General features: G+C 52.0%; 9 protein-coding genes across 9 annotated transcripts; 5 read left to right on the top strand and 4 right to left on the bottom strand.

Annotated features, from left to right (window-relative positions):
• Nucleotides 1–522: 522 nt before the first annotated feature.
• On the top strand, nucleotides 523–2,360 carry J4E88_009620 (uncharacterized protein; the record flags this gene model as incomplete). Its single annotated transcript, XM_049403219.1, has 3 exons — nucleotides 523–582; nucleotides 637–986; nucleotides 1,043–2,360. 3 exons carry the CDS (start codon nucleotides 523–525, stop codon nucleotides 2,358–2,360), a joined length of 1,728 nt encoding a protein of 575 aa, XP_049250993.1.
• A 452-nt stretch (nucleotides 2,361–2,812) lies between these two features.
• On the top strand, nucleotides 2,813–4,425 carry J4E88_009619 (uncharacterized protein; the record flags this gene model as incomplete). The annotated part of the gene is made up of 2 exons (XM_049403218.1): nucleotides 2,813–2,880; nucleotides 2,937–4,425. The coding sequence occupies 2 exons, from the start codon at nucleotides 2,813–2,815 to the stop codon at nucleotides 4,423–4,425; spliced, it is 1,557 nt and encodes a 518-aa protein (XP_049250992.1).
• Nucleotides 4,426–6,339: 1,914 nt separating this feature from the next.
• J4E88_009618 (uncharacterized protein) lies at nucleotides 6,340–7,680 on the bottom strand (the record flags this gene model as incomplete). Its single annotated transcript, XM_049403217.1, has 1 exon — nucleotides 6,340–7,680. One exon carries the CDS (start codon nucleotides 7,678–7,680, stop codon nucleotides 6,340–6,342), a length of 1,341 nt encoding a protein of 446 aa, XP_049250991.1.
• A 662-nt stretch (nucleotides 7,681–8,342) lies between these two features.
• J4E88_009617 (uncharacterized protein) lies at nucleotides 8,343–8,984 on the bottom strand (the record flags this gene model as incomplete). Its single annotated transcript, XM_049403216.1, has 1 exon — nucleotides 8,343–8,984. The coding sequence occupies one exon, from the start codon at nucleotides 8,982–8,984 to the stop codon at nucleotides 8,343–8,345; it is 642 nt and encodes a 213-aa protein (XP_049250990.1).
• Nucleotides 8,985–9,273: 289 nt separating this feature from the next.
• On the bottom strand, nucleotides 9,274–10,892 carry J4E88_009616 (uncharacterized protein; the record flags this gene model as incomplete). Its single annotated transcript, XM_049403215.1, has 2 exons — nucleotides 9,274–10,793; nucleotides 10,889–10,892. The coding sequence occupies 2 exons, from the start codon at nucleotides 10,890–10,892 to the stop codon at nucleotides 9,274–9,276; spliced, it is 1,524 nt and encodes a 507-aa protein (XP_049250989.1).
• Nucleotides 10,893–12,794: 1,902 nt separating this feature from the next.
• Nucleotides 12,795–14,390, top strand: J4E88_009615 (uncharacterized protein; the record flags this gene model as incomplete). The annotated part of the gene is made up of 3 exons (XM_049403214.1): nucleotides 12,795–13,512; nucleotides 13,651–13,910; nucleotides 13,965–14,390. 3 exons carry the CDS (start codon nucleotides 12,795–12,797, stop codon nucleotides 14,388–14,390), a joined length of 1,404 nt encoding a protein of 467 aa, XP_049250988.1.
• Nucleotides 14,391–14,781: 391 nt separating this feature from the next.
• J4E88_009614 (uncharacterized protein) lies at nucleotides 14,782–16,185 on the bottom strand (the record flags this gene model as incomplete). The annotated part of the gene is made up of 1 exon (XM_049403213.1): nucleotides 14,782–16,185. The coding sequence occupies one exon, from the start codon at nucleotides 16,183–16,185 to the stop codon at nucleotides 14,782–14,784; it is 1,404 nt and encodes a 467-aa protein (XP_049250987.1).
• Nucleotides 16,186–17,208: 1,023 nt separating this feature from the next.
• J4E88_009613 (uncharacterized protein) lies at nucleotides 17,209–17,989 on the top strand (the record flags this gene model as incomplete). Its single annotated transcript, XM_049403212.1, has 4 exons — nucleotides 17,209–17,406; nucleotides 17,466–17,673; nucleotides 17,723–17,910; nucleotides 17,972–17,989. 4 exons carry the CDS (start codon nucleotides 17,209–17,211, stop codon nucleotides 17,987–17,989), a joined length of 612 nt encoding a protein of 203 aa, XP_049250986.1.
• A 1,407-nt stretch (nucleotides 17,990–19,396) lies between these two features.
• J4E88_009612 (uncharacterized protein) lies at nucleotides 19,397–20,703 on the top strand (the record flags this gene model as incomplete). Its single annotated transcript, XM_049403211.1, has 2 exons — nucleotides 19,397–19,404; nucleotides 19,512–20,703. 2 exons carry the CDS (start codon nucleotides 19,397–19,399, stop codon nucleotides 20,701–20,703), a joined length of 1,200 nt encoding a protein of 399 aa, XP_049250985.1.
• Between the last annotated feature and the right edge of the window lie 219 nt (nucleotides 20,704–20,922).

Genomic DNA, 20,922 nt, shown 5'->3' with positions numbered 1-20,922 from the left:
CATTTCCACTACCGGGTTCCCCTGCGCGCCTCCCGCCCCGCCTAACCCACAATAGCGACTTGTCTCCTATTCCCCCAGGCATGGCAACACCATAGCCCAGTCGTTGGTGGCTTTCGGAGACGGGGAATTTCACCTGCACTCCCGCAATTTGAGGCAGGTCTCTTGCATTAGCCACCGCTCTGGAGACGCAAAGCCCAACAACACCCAACCCTCCCTCAAACAATGCGCAGCCTATTTTCTTCGTAAACTGAGCGTGATCTGTGTCTTCCCCCCTTTCGCATCCAACGTCGTGGGCCACCAAGTAACCGGCGGGCACGCAAGAGCTTGAGATCCGTGCCGTACGCCAGTACTTCACGATGTGACAAGCTCGTCAGCTCCGACCAAGCCAACACACCTTCAAAATCGCCGACAGGCATCGCCGTCCCCAAAACAAACACGACAGCCACGACAGCCCGGCCACGCCCTCGACGTCTTTTTCAAAGTGCATATTAGCATCAACTTTGTCAACGCGCATCCAAACTAATGTCGCGTCCTAGTACAGTCGCTGCCCGATGCGCTGCGCTAGGAACTTCGATCGCCCAGGTAGCCGCTTCAGATGTTCAACTTTGCACCTACACGCGCTAACGCCCAAAACAGGTCATCCCGGATATCAGCAGTTTTGCTCGCAAATTCCGCGATGCTCGTCACGATCTGAACAAGATCAACAGTGATCTGCTCGTGATCAGAACTGGGCTGAGTATTGCGCAAGACGACTTTTCGGCAAAGTGGGCCGAGCTGCCGGCGTCTCTGATCGATGCTGTCTCGCGAGTTTTGGACTCATGCGACGATACCTGTGAACGATTGCACAAGGCTTTTCTTAAGCTCTCATGTGGTAGTAAACCGAAAGAGGACTGGGGTGTGCTGAAGGACGGACCTTTGGTGAATCTACGGCATGATCTTGACGCCTCAAAGGTGGTGCTAGAGTTGTGTCTAGACTATGTCGCATTGTAAGTTGTTTGCACCAGGAACGACTGAGCATTGCACGAAAACTGACTCAGCTTAGATTTTGCCAACAGGACACGATGGATTCGTTACTTCAAAATTTTGTCAGCGATCTCATCACGCAAAGTGATGAATTGCTGAAGAAGACGGATACAGATGAGATTTACGTGAATCAAACAGCACGCGACAAACTGTCTTCACTATTACAGGCTGTCCGTCTGCTTCGATCATGTATCACAGCTATTAAACGGGACGGGCCGTCTGCATCACAACTAGCAAAGAGGACTACTCTCCCACGTCCAGATTCCCTAGAGCCCGCCCTTGGCGAGGAGCCTCGAAGCGGCAGGAAGAGCCCCCACGAACAAGCTTCCACACGAAACAGCGCTAACGACGGCATTGGCACCTGGCTCGCCAACGTTCCGTCCTTTGAAGACGCGCAGACTCTGTCTTATTCCGCACTTGAACAAACATCTGTTCCAAGGCGACTTCTGATACCGCCATCCCGGGAAGACATCACCCCATCGCGCGGTACATTCTACACTGACGACGGCGCGGCATCCAGTCCTACCCTAGTACCACCGGAATCTCGACTCAAGAAGTCATACAGCTGGTGTACTGATCTCTCAGGGAAGGCGAGTACTCGGCTACAACTTGCGTCCAGACACGCATCAAAACAAGCATCAAAATACACATCAACGCTGTCCAGCTCAGACGTCTCCATTTTTCATAGGAAGATCACCTCGGATCGGATAGCTGTGACGAAGGGGAAACGGAAAGAGCTGGAGCCAAACCAAAGGGCGGCGGTGGATCGAATTCTGGCAAATATACCAGCAGAAGCGACAGCTGCCGAAGTGGAGAGGGTGATATGGGAAGGCGCAAACCCCATGGCGACGCACCCAGAATTCGGATACTTCTTCATTCGAGTAGCGTACGAAATGTCGCCAGACATTCTTAACCTTCTCTTGGATTTTGGGGCTGACATTACTCGTGTCAATCCAGCACCATCGTCGTATTACTCCGCAATGCATGCCGCAACATTAGGACGGCAGCTCGCCACTGTCCGTTACCTTGCTTCCTTGGGTCACTCGATCGACAACCCTGATCATGATGGAGAAACGCCACTTCATCTTGCTTGCAGGACGCCTGGTGCGTCTGCGATAGCAAAGTACCTTGTTGAAGCTGGTGTGGACGTGAACTTCGAGGCGAAGAATGGACGTACACCACTACAGTCTGCCCTCAAAGCGGTGAGACTTGAAGGCAAGGAGAGAAGCATGTTGATTGAGCTTCTGCAGACACATGGAGCTGAGGGTGAAGTGAAGAGGGACTTGGACTGTGGGAGGGGTAACGAGAAGGGAAGACATGTGCTTGGATTAACATGAAATCCAGGTTGATCAGGACAAAATGAAAGTTCCTTTGTTTCTGCTTCCGGTGGCGATGATTACTTCTCTCAATTTCGGGCCTCGCGCCACATCTGAAATAGTAGAATTGTCATTTGGCTCCGCTTTGTACTCCTAGGGTCTCTTCAGGCGTTGTTATAATATGGTGGTCAACTGAGAATGGCGAAATCGGAAAAGATACCCAAATTATTGTATTATAATCATAATCGATGATGTTGAATCCCTCTAAAATGAACCCCGATACTGCTTAATACTACATCCAGCATATCGTTAATCTGGAAGGTACTCTGGATGCCGAAACGTCTCTAGCCGCCGCTAACTTATCGTGAGGTCCACTCTTCGTCGGCCACCTCCGCTACCAAGGACTCACTCACCTCAACTTCCCAGCCATCTCCAAACTCTTGCAGCACAAATTGCTACTTACGACGTGTATTATGACCAATATGGGGAACGCATACAAGATGTGGGTGGAAGGAAGAGAGGTGGAAGGTCGAGCGGAGCAGTCAGTTAGCGGGACCCCTCATTCGTGACCCACCCCAATTGCTAACAGCATCACAGGCTCGCCGTTGAAGACCCCGCGACTGGGGAGATCTTCGCGCACTGCCATGCTGCATCTGCGTCTGATGTCGAAGATGTTGTTCAAATTGCACACAAAGTCTTCAAATCGGGCGTGTGGTCGAGAGCCCCGCGCCATGTGCGTGCGGAGACGCTGGACCGAATTGCAGAACTCCTGACCAAGAATCTTCCAAGGCTTATCGCGCTGGAAGTACAGCAGACCGGACGCGCTATTCGTGAGATGAATGCCCAAGTTCCGACTCTTACGAAATGGTTCAAATATTACGCCGCGTTGATACGAACCGAAGAGCGCTCTGTCCTGCCAACCGTCGGTAAACTACACAATTGGGTTGACCGGAAGCCGCTCGGTGTAGTCGCGCAGATTACGCCGTTCAACCACCCAATGTTGATTGCTGTCAAGAAGATTGCACCCGCATTAGCCGCGGGCAACTCCATTGTGCTGAAACCAAGCGAGCTGACGCCGCTCACCAGCATTGAGCTTGGCAAGCTTCTGAAAGAGGCCGGCTTGCCCGACGGCGTTTTTTCAGTGTTGCCAGGCGACGGCATCACGACCGGAAAGGCTCTTGTGGAGCATCCGCTCATCAAGAAAGTCGATGTTACTGGCGGCACACCAGCAGGACGCGCCATTGGCGCCATCGCAGGACGCAACCTGGCACATTACACCGCCGAACTTGGTGGCAAGGCTCCGCTGATCGTGTTTGAAAAAGCGCACATGGATTTTGCAGTTAACGGCATTGTGTTCGCAAGCTTCATAGCTAGTGGCCAGACATGTGTGGCAGCGACGCGTATCATCGTGCAGAACAACATCATCGATCAGGTAGTGGAGAAGCTGAAAGCCAAGGTGCAGAGCATCGAGAGGCGGATGGGCTCACCGAAGAATGTGGAGTCTATGATGGGTCCCCTCATATCGGCGAAACAGCTCAGCAACGTTGAGACACTAGTCAACGACGCAAAGGATGCAGGTGTGACGGTTGTCACAGGTGGCCAACGAATGACTCACAAATCTTCACTGGACAATACCGACTTCTCGAAAGGCTACTTCTATCCACCAACAATACTGACGGATAGTACCACAAAGAAGATTATCGATACGCGCATATGGAAAGAAGAGGCCTTTGGTCCTGTCATCATCGTCGTAGGCTTTGACACGGAAGAAGAGGCCTTGGAGCTTGCGAACGACAGCGAATTCGGTCTGGGCGCTGCTATCTGGACGCAAGATCTTTCGCAAGCCTTCCGCGTGTCGGAAAGCATCGAGAGTGGCATCTGCTGGGTTAACACGCATCATCGCAACGACCCAAGCTCCCCGTGGGGCGGCATCAAGAGCTCGGGAGTGGGCAGTGAGAACGGCATCGATGCTTACAATGCTTACACAACATCGAAGAGTACGATCATAAACTATGCGACTGCGGAAGAAGGACTGGCTAGCGATGACTGGTTTAGGGAAGGCGCTGGAGAGGTTAGATATGGATGAGAGATATCATGTCTCGATATAGTGAAAGAGAGGCCGTTATCACGCGAGGCGTTATGTTTCGTAGAAAGAGCCATTCTTGAACGTCTCGTGTGCTCTAAAATAAGCACAGTGAAAGAACACAACAATCTGTGACTGAGACCTGGTGGTTACTGGTACTTTTGCTGACGGGGGTCTCGCGAATGATCAAGGCCAGTGGGAAAAAAGGTTCGTGACTATAATTGGTCACTTTATATGCTAACTATTCCTTACCAGACGTTGTGCTGATCTACTCTTCTCTCAACCCTAAGCATTCTGCTGAACTAGTGTCTAGATCTCCAAATTTTTGGTCTGGTCATGTCGAGCACTAATCAAGATGTGCTAGCTTATGCACCATCCGGAAGTCAAGGAAAGGCCCACAGGTCTAATCCATCTCTGAATCTCTCTCACCCTTCGAAATCCAGATCTCCTGCCATAACCCCAACTGCATCAAGAAAGCGAGGCACAGACCCTGATGCTCCTTGGACGGCCAGGTCATGGGTAGGAAGATCTAACAAGGGCAACATGTTTAGAGCACTACAAAGGGCGGGCGAAGACGTCAGTGTATATGGCAATGCGCCTTGGAAAGACTTCACGGCAATGGACTTCGCCCAGGCTTTGGTCGCCTGTCGCAATAAGCGCATTGATCAAGGACTTATCGAAGGAACACCAATCATAGGTGATGACTATGAGCGAAAGCCGCGATCCATCAGCTCCACCAAAAAGAAAGATATCCTCCGTATACACACAGCTCCAGCGAAAGAGCCCAAACCGATGTCGAAACGCCAACTTCTGTTCATTTTAAGGAGCCTCCATTCACACCTTGTCATGATCAAGAAATCTGCTATTGACGACGCAGAAACCTCACAGCACGGCAGTCCACAAGCGGGAGTAGATGATACAAATGCATTTGTCAACCCTTACCCAGAGCTCTGCAGCACACCCGGGTTTGAGCTTGACGGGACACCTCTCACAGATGTCAAGATCATTTTGGACTGTTTTTCGAAGCCCATGATCTCAGAAAAAGCCCAAATGCTGGTCTGCACGGTCTTGCACCATCAACACGAACTTCGCTCTTACCACCAGCAGTGCGGAGAGATCGACCGTGACAGCAAACACTACTTGGCGTGCCTAAAAGAAGTCTACTATATACAAAGGACTGAGCTGTGGCGAGAGATGATGAAGAGCGTAAGTGTTGATACTGATAGTGAACTCGGAAAGCAGGTGGAGGGTATTGTCAACGACACGTTTGTCAATGTAGATGATCTGTTGAGAAATGGTCGACTTTAGGAAGGCCGCGACGACAGTCCGATAGTGTTAGTCTGCTAGACATGTAATAAATTGTGCTCTCGGAAGCTAGTGCTGCGAGCGGGAGTGCTTTGGCGCTTGCCACAGGAAACGAAGCGGCAAACCTTGGAAGTCCGGAGATGGCTGGGGTCACGTGAGAAGATCGTATCGGGAGGGTGACGTCATCGCTTCGGCGAAACTTTGCGACGCGTCGCAATCAACGGCTCGTAACACCACCACCCAGCCACGATTTCAACAGCTGTCTCCAGTGCACACTCCTCGTCCCAAACTACACGTCTTGTTCAAAGGCTACGATCAGTATCGGTAGCATGAAGCGCCTAATGCTCGACCAACTGGCCATGCAGCGTCCTACCAGGGGTGGCAGCCAGAGCGGTTCAGGGCTCACTCTTTCCAACACTGCAAGCATGGAAAAGGATCGAGCTCGATAACAGACTTTGGAACAAATGTTATACACCTTATCATGGCTGACTACTAATACTACAACAAAACAGCTGTACAGAAGCAAACGTTCCTCCTCTCGTCCATAAGCCCCGAGCCTGCGATCGAATGTGCTCCCACGGTCGATTCGATTGACACGCGTCAAATGCTGTACTACTCATCATCTAGAGCGAATTCTTCGTCATCAGCATCGCTCAAGCTCCACAGCATCTTGTCCTCCTCAGCGCGACGCTCGTCCTCGGCATCCAACTCACGGTCGCCAATCTTGCCTGGGTACCCAGGGGCCAGAAGCTTGTCGAACAGAATCCGCCCACCGACCGCAACATCGTCACTAGCCTTGGCTCGCGAGACAGCACGCTGCTCTTCGTGGTCGAGGTTGTCGGTAATAAATGCAGGCAGGGGTGGGATGTAGTGCCTGAACTGATGGGTACACCGACTAGTCTGATGGCCAAAGCGATATTGCTTGCTGCGGAAGCGCTTATTCTCAGGACCAGGTGCTTTCGCGCAAATGTCGCACTCGATCGTCTCCTTTACAGCACACGCGTCGGCGTCATGCACGTCTGCCTTCTCGCAGTACCAACAAAACTGAGCTGTGCCCCACGTCTGAGGCGGGATAGAATTCTTCTCCTCAGCAAGATCGGTCCAGATGTCGTTGATGGAACGGTCGGCGATGGTGCAGTCCGACGGGAATTGATTGCCAGGCGTACCCGGAAACAAAACTGGGAAGAGGACAACGAGAAAGAACAGTGTTGTCTCATAAACCGCATCATTTGAGCTGTTGTGTAGCCAGATGTTGCTTGTATCGATTTGGAACCCACGAAGAAGCTCGACGAACCTCGGCAAGCTCTCACCGCGTTCTTTGTCTGGGACAGCGACGATACCGGCGTGGCTCGCCAGTGTCCCAAGCGATCGGATCGTGAGAACGATGCTGTCAAGCTTAGCCGTGTTAAGGTTCCATTGCTCCTTCAGCTGGCGCTCATCATTGTTCAGGCCTTGGCCAAAGAATATCACTGGCCTCTTCGAGCCATCGTCGCAGCGCTGGTTGTCGAGGAACTGGATCAGGACTGCTTGGGCCTCAGACTTCGTAACGAAGCGCGTTTGACAAAACCTTGGGTTCAGCTCGGTATCACCGAAAGGGATACCAAACTTGTCTTTCCCCTTGTTCCGCATGTGACACGTCTCCACGATGCGTAGGTGATGTACCGCGAAGTTTCGAATGAGATCCTCGAAATCGCTCGGGCTCTTGCACCCACGAAGCTTCTTCATCGGGAAGACGACGAGACCGCTCTCGTTGATTATCTCCATTGGCTTGTCGGGAGGTTGGTTGTACCATTCGAGGTCTAGACAAACTCCCAGCGTGTCGTCCCACTTTGCCGGTGCGCCTGGGATTGGACTAGTGCTGAAGCTGCGCACGAGGTCAAGAGCTTTGCGACCCTTGCAGAAAGCCTTGACACCCTCAAGAGTGTTCGGATATATCGTAGTGGTCGAGGCCATATTGTGTACTCGTTTTGTACGACTTTAACAGTTAGCCTAAGTCGAAGAATGAAGAGAGCCTTTCTTTACCTCTATATATCCGGAGATGGGGAACTGGTTATTCAAGGATTCCGATCTGACGATTCGATCCAGGTCACCCGACTTACGCGTTTCGATGTAATGTCTTTCGATCGAGGGGTCGAGCTAAGCTTCGCCACGATGGCCTTTTGGAGCAGGAACCAGTATTTATATATTGACAGAGGAGAGTAGCCAGGCAACTAGTGCGTGAAATGCAGCATGTAGCCCCCAGACAACAGAAAATATATTCATTGCCCCCGTTGGCTGAGTCACTGGGCCGACACAGAGTGCCGAAGATGGGCTTGCAAAGTCAGTGTCGACATCGAGCAACTGAATACCGAAAGCATTCAAGCAGCCAGCAAACCAGCTATTCGCTTGGTCATACTTGCAAGCCAAAGGCTAGATGGTGACAAGCTTTGGGTAGACTGGACAATTGGCTCTTGCTACTGGTTGTATGTCTACGAATGGAAATGGTGTTCAAAAACATTCCTACAGCTGAAGGGTTTCATAATTTTTATGAGTGCTGTCAACTGGTCTGCTTGCAAGCATGCCTTACGTAAATTCCTCCCCCGTTGACTTGCCAAGCTGCCTTATGTGCCCACATGCTAAGGCTCAACCAACTTCTCCAAGACCTCACTCATAGCCCTGTCCGCCTCGCCCATCCTAGCCTCGTTATCCTCTCCGGGAAGCTGCCATGACAGACTGTTCTGTAACCTCTCCCAGAACTCCAAGTAATCTCTCATCGGCCCCTCTAGCACGGTCTCAACCTCATCCGCCGGAGTCTCAGCGCTGACCTGGCGAAGTTGTGCTGAGATATCGAGGAGGAGCCGGATCATGTGCTGAGAATACAAGTCGATCATGATAGGCGGTGCGGCGAGGGCTAATGACGCAGGCTCGTGGCGCGCACCGAATCGGTCAGGGTCGAGAGACAGGTCCTTCTCCTTGAGTATGTAGTCCTTCGCAAGGCTGAGCTTGCTGCGTAGCATCGCGTGGTATTTGGCCTCTTCCTCGGGACCGAAGTTGGAAAAGTCAGGTGCCTCGTTGATTTTGGCGTCGAAGAGCATTGCGACGGTGAGCTTTAGATGCTTGAACCCGTTGTCTTGTTGGTTGAATGCGACTCTTGAATCGGTGTTGCGTCCGCCTCCCACCTGGCCGGAGACCCAATGGCGGCGGAAGTCATCGTGGGCGAATGCGAGAGCGGTTTTGTCCTTGTCGTTGACGCCGATTTTGCGGGTGCGTACGGGCATTATGGGTGTAGCTGGGGTTCAAATTTGCGGTCGCGGTAGGAGTATGAGAGGGAGCAAATGATCGAATGATTTCACGAGTGCGACTTCGCCGTAGAAGTGGCTAGAGAGCGGGGGTGCACACAGGCAGCATCAAGGCAACGAGGGCAGTGTTTGGTGCAGAGCTTGGAGTGTTGGTGAGCACGGGCCGCGAGTCGCATTCACTACCGTATCGTCATAAGTTCCTCTTATCAAACAATTGGTAGAGCTACAGACGGGTCACAGTGAATGTACTACTTCGTGCGCTCTTGACCTAGAACAAATCATCTAGGTAGTCCGAGCTATCCTGAAACCCAATATGAACATCGATGCCACCAAGGGCTTGTCCTGCCTCTAATATCTTTTCCGCCTCCTCTAAAGCAGACTGGGTGGCATCACTTAGCTGCCTGGTTTCATTGTCATACGGGACCACCTCCATCCGTTGCGGATCATACTGTCCTTTGTGGTAGTAGCTGATACCGCTCTTACGAAGACGTCTCAGTAGTCCAACCAGTGCCATGGTCTCTCCTTCCATAATCATAGGGAAAGTTGGAGTTTCGAAAATGCGGATCTTGTATCGAAATTCGTCCTTTACTGGGTTGCATGCTTCCATCAATCGATCGCCCTTTCGATCTTCATTTTCGTCGGGGTCTGCGATGCACCAGCTACCATCTTGATGAGGATCGTAAGCGATGTGCGAAAGCTCCCACATCATCAGCTTGATACCTTGCGCGCTGATATACACATGCGATTCACAGGACTGTCGAGCGACCGATGGCAGCGACTGAAAGATGATTCGTGAGGGTCTCCACGACGCCATACAAATGTCGAAGGATTCTTTCGACAGTGGGTCCTGAAATATCATTCTCATCTCTCTAGTGTAGCGGAAGATGTCACGACCAATCTTTCGACTGTATATGAACGCAGCTTGCTGTGCGAAGGCGTTGGCAAAATCTTCCCTCGTCATCATTCGCGCCATTTTAGCGTTTCTGCAGGTGCACGGCGAATTGATGAGAGTGTTGGAGTTTGCTGTGTTGTAGGCTTCGTGGAGTTCCTTTTGTGGGTTGTCTTGGTGCCAATCAGGCTGGTTTTCATCCTCGTGGGTATGCTTGCGTTTCAGGCCTGCGACGGGGGGCGGAATATATGACTGCGATTCTGGTTCATCGTGCGCAAACTCCGGAACACCTTGTGGTGTCGCATCCGATGGAACATGGTCTGCAATTTCCTTGGGCTCCGCATGCGCTGCGTCGTCATCATTCGCTGGAGTGGGGTCATAGCTATCTTCTTTCCTTACTTCTGGTACTTCCTCACTGGGAGTTGACTGTAGTACTGTAGAAGCTGCAAGATCCAGATTCTTCTCCTTCCGTACTTTGACATGAGCCAGTAGAGCCTCGATTATTGCATCTGCGGATGTCTTCGGGGCCTGTAGAGATTTGATGTCGTACCCATCGTCCTTTAGCAACTTCAATCGTTCGATGTTGTTGGCTTTCTGCTTCCACGTCTTTTTATCCCAGACTTTGTCCAAGCTCAGCCCCTTGTGAGCGATGCCTTTACATGCTTTCTCTTCCCAGATATGATCTTCTAACGAGAGTTTCGCGCATGGATGTGTTTGTGAGATGACAGGAGCCGCCTTAGGTGGGTCAGTGGCTGGTACAGGCAGACTGCGGGCGAGAACATCGGAGTGCAAACTTATCGGCGTTGAAGGTAAAGGAGGCACGAGGTGCTCGGGGCTGTTTGCTTCCTGGGTGCTTGAGACATCATTTCTCGCGCGCATCCGCTCAATGATGTCTTCATCTGGGTGTTGATAGTTTGAACCATTGGCAAGCGCTTGCGCACGGCAAAGCTGATCGATGGTGAGATCTTTCGGCCTACTATTTTCCGTATCCCACGCATGGTTGATACAGCGAGGCTCAAAGGCGACAAAGCGATTAGTCTTTTGTGAACGCTGGTGAATCCTCTTACCGATGCAATGCATCTTATACGAAGCAAATCTTATGACGGTGATTAGTGTCTCGTAAAAGTGCAAGAATGGTTTTCGGTACCGGTTTGCTATACAAGTACTGTTTAGCACTTCTCCAAACTAACATACTTGGATGAAACTGGGTGGTTCTTCCGTGTAGGACAAGAAGGCCAGCCAAAGAAGTAGAGCCGAATGGTTGTGCAGGGAGTGAGAGATCACCGGGGGGTGTAGTCCGCGCCCGTAGTTATACAGAAAGCAGGTACATCTTGTGGGGCACATCGCTTTCCCTCCACGTCGTGTGACATAATCTTTGGCGCGTGTGAGTGACGCTGGATAGCTTTCACCCGGTTGAATCGCCACGATGTTCGTGAAGAAAGCTGGTTGAGAGGCGGATCGAAGAAGACCAGTAGGGCGTAGCTGCAGGCCGAGCTCTAGTATGTAGCATGTGTGAAAGATCAATAGTAAAGCCGCCGTAGTGAATATACCGGATCCATATCCTTGTACTAACAGTCAGACGCATTGTAGAGTGCAGTAGCAAACGAAGAAAGCTCCAAGTGAAATGCACCGTTCTAGACTGGACGAAAGAGTTGAATGTATGTCGTGAGTAAGATGTAGCAGCCTTTTGTCAGCGAGGCCATATTGTACTGAGTTCATCGCGACGAACAAACTCTGATGTTTCAAGATTCCGAGCTCGCAAAGCAAACCTTCTCATGTGAGCAACACCCATCTAGAGTTGGGAAGCTTCCGGAAAGGCAGTAATAAAATGAGATAGGACTGTAGTTCTCGTGGCCACGCTTGAGGCTCGAGCCGCCATAGTGGAACGAGATGACGATAACATCGCTTGTTCGACGTCAGGGGCGACAGAACCATTGAGAAGATGGGCAACAGAGATCCCTGGAACGAGCGGACTGCTCGTTCGTCGTTGAAGATAGAGTGTTGGGGTAAGCACGCGTCCGATGAAATCTGCAGTAGTGCTGCTCTGGCCAAAGACTGACGCGTCGTTCTGGCAAGCAGCTTGGGGACCTCGTCACATATTCCAGTTGCAGTGTAACCGAACATTCGCTTTTCTTCGCGGGGCACAGATTCCGAGATGGCGCTGATGGTGTAGGTGATTGAATTCGATGGGTGTGGCAGACACGGGGTTCGGGCAAACTTCGGAACCGAGCGCGTGGGCGACGTGACACACTAAATTTAGTGGCGTCATTCACCCAACCTCCTTGAATTCAAACACGTCTTTCCTCCTGACATCATTCCTTTCAGTCTGACTGCCCTACTCTAGTCTCATCGAGACATCGCTGAATGGATATATGGACCATGTCTCGCTTTCACTTAACGTGTCTTCCGGACCCCAGCTTCGACCATCTCACGCCGTCAATTCGCAACAATATGCATCGCGACCTTTCTGAGTCCATTCTGCAAGTACATGCTCACTTATTGATTCGTCCAGCATTCTCCATATCGCGTTCGCTTCCAATGAGGTGTACATCCATCGCGCCATTCCCTCCACGCTCACCGTCTCCTCGGCTCCGCCATCGTGTCATCTTGTTCAATGTTATCAGTTGCATGGTCATTCCTGTACTTCGAAGATACCTTCAACGCGAGTAGACGTTCGATCGATCTTTGGTGGCGCTTATGCGCGCATCCGTGTGTGTTCATGTCTCCATTCGTTTGTTCTCGCGCTGTCACGTGACAAGGCGCTTGCTGCCTCCAGGGCAGGCTGCTTGCTATTGGCTGTCCGTGCTAGCACAATCACCTCTATCAGCACAATCAGCTGTACCAATACTACATTGTTGTAAACACCGACCCCGTCCTCCCCTCGCTGCAGCGGACTGGCAATGGCCGCGCCTGGCAGCAACCGCTATGCGATGTTCGCCAGTGCAGACAGCAGCGAAACTCCCGTCCGCAGTCCCGCTATTGACCATTCTCAAAACCCATTCCTCAACCAGATTGCCGATGACTCGATGCCATGGCAAGAGGTCAAGAAGCGCGGCGCTCCTGCAGTACAGCCGGCACCACCGGTTCGACGCTCTCCGCAGGTGCTGAATGACCGCACCAAGGCAATCCTCAACCGCCCACGCGCCCAGCAAGGGCAAGATCGCATCGTCTCGGGCTCAACGGACAACACACCCGAAAAAGCATACGATCCACACGAGAACTGGTGTGGCGTCTGCTCGTACAAGTTCGCCAACAAAGCTGCACTGCTCAGTCACATTAAGCAGAGCGTCGGACACGAAAACTATTGCAACCTCTGCAAGCGCGTCTTCGTGGACCGCAATGGTCTCAAAAACCACGTCGACAATGCAGCGAACCATGAAGTTCATTGCAACCTTTGTCTCTCCGCTTTCAAGGACGACTGGGCTCTCAAGAACCACTTCGAGAATAACTACAGCGTCGGCCATGAGTGGGTGTGTCTTACTTGCCTGCTCGGCTTCAACACTCGCGCTGAGTTGGAGCGACATCTTCAAACTGCTGCGAAGCATACGTGGTGCGGAACATGCCAGCGCCGATTTCGCAATCAGGATGAACGGGATGCACATTGGGAACAGACGAACAGTAAGTGGTCTGAGAGATTCTAAGTTGCGAGCTCGTGTCTTTTTGCCTGGCCAGAGCGTTCATTCTCTTGTTCAACGATTACTTCACCTTGAGGACTTGACTGACCAAGGTAAGGACATAAGCATTGCTTACAACCAGGTTGCGACTTCGATGGACCGGACCAGTCCACGCTTGCACAGCATCTCAAGTGTGATCACTTCCAGTGCGAAGGCTGCAAGCGCATACTACCGAGCTTTACCAAGCTCACGCAACACTACGAGAGCTGTGCATTCGCACTTGCCTGCCCCCAATGCGGCGAGCACTGTGCTGGAAAGACCCAACTGGGTATTCACCTCGAGAACTGTTTCCTTTGCGAGGAATGTGACTTCCACACTCACCACGAGGGCAACTACCACATTGTGAGTGATCTGCCACGCGACTGACTCGCGACTGCCACGCTGACAACACACCAGCACATGACTAAGCACCGGTCCGCTGACATTGGCTGTTGGGCCTGCGAGGCACCGATGCGCACCTACTCCAGTCTGATCAATCACTTGGAGTCAGGCAAGTGCCCCAACTTCAACGACCCGGCACTTCTTACGCACTGTCTCGGAAAGTGGTGGTACTCGGCGCTTTACATGGATCTCGATATGCATGCGTCCATTCGCATAGGCCGTGTCGATATCCGCGAGGTACAGCGTTGGTCGGCAGCTGGTGACCTTCACCCTTTCGTGTGTCGCGACGAGGGATGTGGAAAGGTCTTTGGTCATCTAAGTTCGCTGGTATTGCACTGTGAGAGCCAGGCTTGCGGTTGGGGTGTCGATCGCTTGAACATGCCGGGACTGGAGAAGGAGTTCAAGCACGCGTGTCTTCGGAGGGACAGTGCCACTGCCTAGGAGCGAGTGCAACCTCCGATGGTAGTGGAGATGCTCGAGGATCGACCTGGAACGCAGAGGACGGATAGTCATCTTGTCTCGTCCATAACACTTGGGCTACGCCAGGAGATGCTCATTCAACACTCAAGACACAGTCGTCTAGCTCATAACATACCATGACGGCTTCATTGACCCATGTTTCATGACTGTATTGACTCATTCAATGTGTATCTAACCACCACACCGTTCGCGCGAGTAACTCGATCACTATGCGGCAAGAAGATGCGAAATAGACACCCAGCTGGCTATAGTTATAGTATTACAAACGAGCTCATTCGACTCCATTTTTGACTTTTTGAACGCTTCATGACGTGTGTCACGCGCAACTTTTCATCATGACCTTGTCACAGTCCTACCGCCTCCGCTCACCCGTCTCGCTGCCTTTGCCCTCTAGACGCCCAGTGATCTTCTTCTCGAACTCATCAGGATGAAGCGTCCTGCCTGTCTTGTCCCTGAATCGCCAGCTAACCCTATTCCATACCATTGAGCAATCTTGTTGTAAGATGCGAGCGACTAGACGCAAGTCATCGGCGGAGAAAGTATCGTCGGGTTTTACTTCGAGTTCGAGAGGACGGGCGGCGATGGGACGGGCGTTGTTGTTGTTGTTGTTGTTGCCGTTGCTGGTATTGGGCTGAGCGGGCGCCCGCGGAGGCATTTGGCTTGAAGGGGCTTTCTGCCTTGAAGCTTTCGCACCTCCGGCACCGCCGCCGGTGTTGTTTTTCTGGTTGTTGTTCGTCCCTTTACTCCTGTTGTTTCCACCGATATTGTCCCAGCTCGCGGCAGCATCATTCGCGCCGTCTCCACCACCCGTAGTGGCGCCAGTGCCCCATCCAACTTGGGTTTCCCAAGCATTCGTACCGGTACCTGCAGCATCTCCCCCAGCGAAGTCCCAGTTTGCAGTACCGCCCCACGTATCGGGTGCTTTGTCACCAGAATTGTTCTTGTCATCAGACTCGTCTTTGCTGTTACCCGTATCTTCTCCAAACGTGGCACCAAATATCCCACCATCATCCACTGTTTCCTCTTTCTTCGCATCATCCTTCTTAGTATTCCCACCATTCTGATTTGCGTGCTTCCCCTTCTTCCCTTTCTTACCCCCACCCCCTTTCTCGACCTCGTTAGCTGTCCATCCGTCCGGTCTGAGCTCTTTGAGACGGTCCTGACAACTCTTTTTGGTCTTGCCACTGATCTCTTGAAGAACCTCAGCCCAACTCTTTGAATCCACGGTTTTCATCTGTAGGAGCTTTTCATCCTGCTCTTTTGTCCATACATCTGACTCGCCGTCCTTCTTGCTATCATCTTGTGGGGCTATGTTGTTCTCTGGGGCAGTCGTTGTGTTCCAAGCATCTGCGGGGTCATCTTTCTTCTCATTTTTGTCGTCACCACCTGTAGCATCCGGAGTAGGGTCCCAGGTGACTGCCACAGGATCGCTTGCGTCATTGCCCAATTCCTGCACGACCCATGCATCACCTTTGTTACTTGAGGCCTTCTTCGAGCTCGACTTCTTCGATTCGCTCTTTGCATTGGCGTCACCCCACCCATTACCAGCCCAAAGGTCGTCTCCATTGGCGGCGGGCTTGGTAGAAGCTGGTTTCTTCGGGGTGCCTTTCGCGCCTGCTAGCTCCTTTGCCGGCCGCTGTTCAGAAGGTACCTTCGCAAGGCTGGCTGCAGTGAGTCGTGGTTTACCGGTGCCTGTGAGTCTGCCTTTTCGTCCGTCACTCGCGGTCCACTCTACGATGCGACCAGGAGTAGACATCTGATGTTAATTAGCTTACAAGCTCCGTCATGGTACTCAATGGGGGCAGTCACTATGTTAGCAGTTTGACTGGGCTTTCTAGGTTGCGGCGGAGGCGGAGATGCGGGTGGCTTTACTTCCTTGTACGGCTTGTCACTAAAGCCTAGGATGTATGCCATGGACACTCTACGCGGAGCGCCATTTGCATCCGTCATCCTGGTAGCTTGGAGGTGCAGGCGCTGAATTCGAAGTGCGGGCGTTGACGCCGCGCGTGAGAACGGGCGCGGTCTGTAAGCGACGGTGATGAAAGCTCCACGCGGAGACGAGCGACAATTAGAGTGAATAACTTAAGCTGAGATTGAGCACGCAAGAAAGAGGTGCGGGTGTTGCGGGGGCTGGTGTGGAAGCGGACTGACGGTTGTCTTGGCGACAAACAGATCAGTTCAGAACCTTTGAACTTGGACGACAGGAGAAGAGTACATGACGGAACGATAGCCGAATCAGAAGAAAGGACATTATCCTGCGAACTACCCACGCAGAAGCAAGCAAGAGGACAACGAAGAGGATATTTCGTGAAAGATACATGGGTGTTGCCTTTCGCCCCAACTGGTAGACGTAAGTATCCAGGTTACCAGCGATCCGAGCAACCCTATCGCGACAATTCATCCCCGTGGTCCTCAGCTGTACCTTGATGTTGTGTATTAGTGCATAGTAGTAATCGGGTTGCGGATGTCAGCGCATGCAGACTGCACATCGAATCGCGAAATTATCATGTCATCTACGGATTCCTAACAGATTAAAACAAACGCTGCATCGCATCCAGGATTCACTAGGAAGGCTGTGAGCGAACAACAATATTGCGGGGTGTAGGACAGAGCAGGACGCCGTTCGAAGGAAGTTGAGACGGAGCCGTGGCTGACTAATCTGAACGCTAACGTTCTGGGCCCTTGCATTGCGGGCAAGCTGGCATCTCCGTGTACGTAGCTTGGCGCTCGACGAAACACCGAATTCGACACGACAGAGCAGCATCACCATACACCCGCCATGCTGTTCCCATCTCTCGCCATGCTCGCTGCGGCGAGCAGCTTGCTGTCATTCGCGACGGCGCACAACATCCAAATGAAGGCCCACCAGCGCGAATGCTTCCACGAGTCCCTCCACAAGGACGACAAGATGACAGTCACGTTCCAAGTCGGCGACCGGGAGTTTGGCGGCAGCGGAAACTTGGAGATCGATTTCTGGGTGCGTCAATGAGACTCCAATTCTGCCTCCAAACCACATAGCTGACTATTTATCCACAGATCGAGACGCCCTCTCGAAGCTACCAAGTCCACGAACGCGGCGTATCCTCCGGCGACCACTCCTTCGACGCCAAAGAAGACGGCAAATACACATACTGCTTCAACAACGAGCACTGGGGCGCGAACACGAAGGAGGTCTCGTTCAATGTGCACGGCATTGTCTACGTCCCTGAATCGGAAGCCCCCCAAGACCCATTGGAGAAGGAGGGTGAGGAACTACACTGAGCAGCTGGAGAGGATAGTACTGACAGAACTAGTGCGGACAATGTCGGAACTCGTCTCCCAGGTCAAGGACGAGCAGAGCTACATCATCGTGCGCGAGCGCGTACACAGGAATACTGCTGAGAGCACGAACGCGCGCATCAAGTGGTGGAGCATCTTCCAGTTGATGGTACTCATCGGTCAGGGGTTCTTCCAGGTGTGGTGGCTCAAACGGTTCTTTGAGGTAACCAACACCCGTGCATCCTATCATCATTCCAACAGTACTCAACTAATCCCGTCTACAGGTCAAGCGTGTTGTTTAGCTTTCCCTCTTCTTTCTCACGAGCTGCGTGCGGCGCAACATCTCTAGTTTTTGCCGCTAGTCTACGCACTTTGTCTCGATTCTTCTGGCGTTGGAAGCGTTGAATAAGCACAGGAAAAGGCGGGAGTATGGTGGTTACTTTATGACTCATCAGCGAGATCTGGGTAAGATTACATTTTCATATGCAGAGTTCATCCAGTTCGCTCTATGTTCCACGGGTCTGCTTCTGCCTACGGAGCTTGGCATGTATTGACCCGACTAAAATCTGGTTTGGGTCAGCTGATTCGAAGACAACCTGGCACCTTGAGAAGAAGATCATTTTAGTGGTTGATGAAGACAGGTTCCGTGAATGTTAGTGTGGTTAGCCCACCTCAACGTATTACTGGATCATTCACCAATCTTGCTTCCATCTGCGGCATTTCTATATAAAGGTGCTCGTATATCACTCCATCTTGATAGATTTGTCCCTACCTCAATGCTCTCAGCCCAATTTTCAACCCTTCGTTTGCCATCAATCTCCTGATCCATCTCATTACGTCAACAACAGACCAGTCAGGCAGCGAGGTTGTAGCCTCAACGTGGTCAATCCGCCACTTTGTGCGCGTCTCTATCCGCAGTTGTCGGGTGAAGGCGGGAGACACGTCGCGAATCTGCACTGTCGGTGTACTCCTTTGTGTTGTCGGGGTAGCGTGCCTTCTATCACTGGTCGCTGCTGCCTCCCATACGACCGTCACCACGAGCAACGGCAGTATAAATAGTCAACAACCCCCGCCCGCCTCCTCCAACATCAAATATGAGCCTCTCGATTCAACCTGCTGCAAGTACACCAGATGAACCCTTCACAACATGGCGCGCCTTCCGGCTGGCCTCAGGCTATGAGCTTGGATGACGTGCATGACGCTGCATCCACGCGCAAAGACTCGATGGCTACCTTTGGCGCTCCCTCTCCACAAACAACTGCGGCAAGTACTTTCATCTCAACCCCTCTTTCCCCTGAGCCCGAAATTCTCCGCCAGCCGCAACATCGGTACAACGTGCCTGTACCACATTGGGCGAACAGGCAACGACCACCTACTCCGCCCCTTCACCACCTCGACGATGTGGGCCAACATGATCCTGCGAAACCATTGCGAGGTCCTTCAGAGTATACATCGCCTTACAGCACATTTGCACCAGCATACATTCATCCCTCAGTATCGAACATTCAGGGTTATCCGTCACAACAAACTGTCGCTCCACCCCCTCGATTTCATCCATCTGCCAATATTCTGCAACCGTCGCCTCAGCAGCAGATATTCGACTCCCAGTCATTACCAGTATGTATCCCTTGCTATCACGCCAACCTAGGGAAAATCTGAACAGGTCTGGAGCCTACATCGACGTTAGGGCACCTACCTTGCAGGTTTGCATGCTGATGTAGGCTGCAGACCTGTCCAGTTTTTCCCTTGTATGAGGTTACTATTCGTGCTAACAGCTTGACAGAAAGCGCCCTCTATCCAGCATTGGCCAACTCACAACCTTAGCATGGTAGATGCACAGAGCAAGAAGAAGCAGGACGAGTACAAAAGAAAGGGCGAGGTAGCGAGGAGAAAGACGATTTCCGCCCAAGCCTCAGCGCCGCAGTACGAACTGATCAAAGAGCCTACATCGATGCCTCGCAAACGCAAAGCTTCAATTATTGACGACTTGACAACTACACCTGCACCACCTCCTCGCTTTAGACGTCTTCTTCCGGGTTCACCCAAACCAAAGCATGGGCAGCAACAGAGCTTCACAAGCAGCCCCGTGGTAAACCACCACCCGACTCCTCATCTACCGCAACCGGGCCCCATGCACTACATCGATCCGCGGCAGTATCACCCACCACCGTATATTTCTCCCTACCCACAGTATCAAGAACCAGTTCATGCGCGACCCTTAGTTTACATGCCTCAACATCAACCGCATACGCCTGCAGCACCTCCACCACCGCCTCCCAAGATTGTCCACCCTGAGACTATACCCCAAGATATCACAAGCACCTATGACGAGTACAGGTGGCCGGTCGTGCTATATGAGCTTGAACCTGGACATGGCTTCGAATTTGCCGAGTCCTTTTTACAAGATCAGTTTGAGAAAGGAATCTACCACTCAGACAGCGACAGATGGGACGCGCATATTACAGCAGGCTTCATCAAGAATGGAAACAGAATGTCGCTTCTAGTTTTACACAACGCTGCGAACCCGTTCCAGTATGACCCACCGGCCACAACGACTACCAGCATCGGCGTATATGGAATGTTTGCTCATGAGCATAACGAGATCCATTGGACGACTGTTGCGCCATCTGTTCACAAATGGCTCCGCTTATCCATGGAAGCGGATCTTCTCACGGTCAAACAGAAGTGGTTTCCCAACATGAAGGCTTCTGACAAGCGGTTCCATCGCGCGTATTGGTTGGCTGCCAATAAACTGCCGCTCAACCGCATACTGAACCATAACGTGGCACCCGAGGAGCCGTACGGAGTGTTTGAAGACAACGAGAAGAATAACTTTGTGATTACGGAAGAGGACCTGCAGTACGGGTGGGATGGAGAGAGTGTATCGGTGGAGAAATCGGAGAAGATCTGGCAGAGTATTGTCGACGAGCTGGAGGGAGTGGACCTGGCGGACGTCGAGCATGTGTCTATAGGAGGATCAGAGAGGGCGTTTACGGCGGACTGGTTTAGCAAGTGAGGGTGTACTCGCTACCCAAGTCTGCCATGAGCTCATACACGATGGAAAAGGAGGGTTTCGGGAAAGGAAGTGGCTGCCAGTGGGCCCCCATGTAGAATAGTCTCAGTCAGAGAAATGAATGACAATCAAAACCATCAGAACACTTTGGACATTCATCTGCTATCCACAAGGGCTAATGAGAAAGCTAATCTACTTCCAACTCTATCAGGCCGATGTCAT

Source organism: Alternaria novae-zelandiae, assembly GCF_023758075.1.
Source record: "Alternaria novae-zelandiae strain BMP 2774 chromosome Unknown scaffold_25, whole genome shotgun sequence".
NCBI classification, from domain to species: domain Eukaryota; kingdom Fungi; phylum Ascomycota; class Dothideomycetes; order Pleosporales; family Pleosporaceae; genus Alternaria; species Alternaria novae-zelandiae.
The sequence above is the reverse complement of the archived record's forward strand: the minus strand, read 5'-3'. Positions and strand labels throughout refer to the sequence as shown.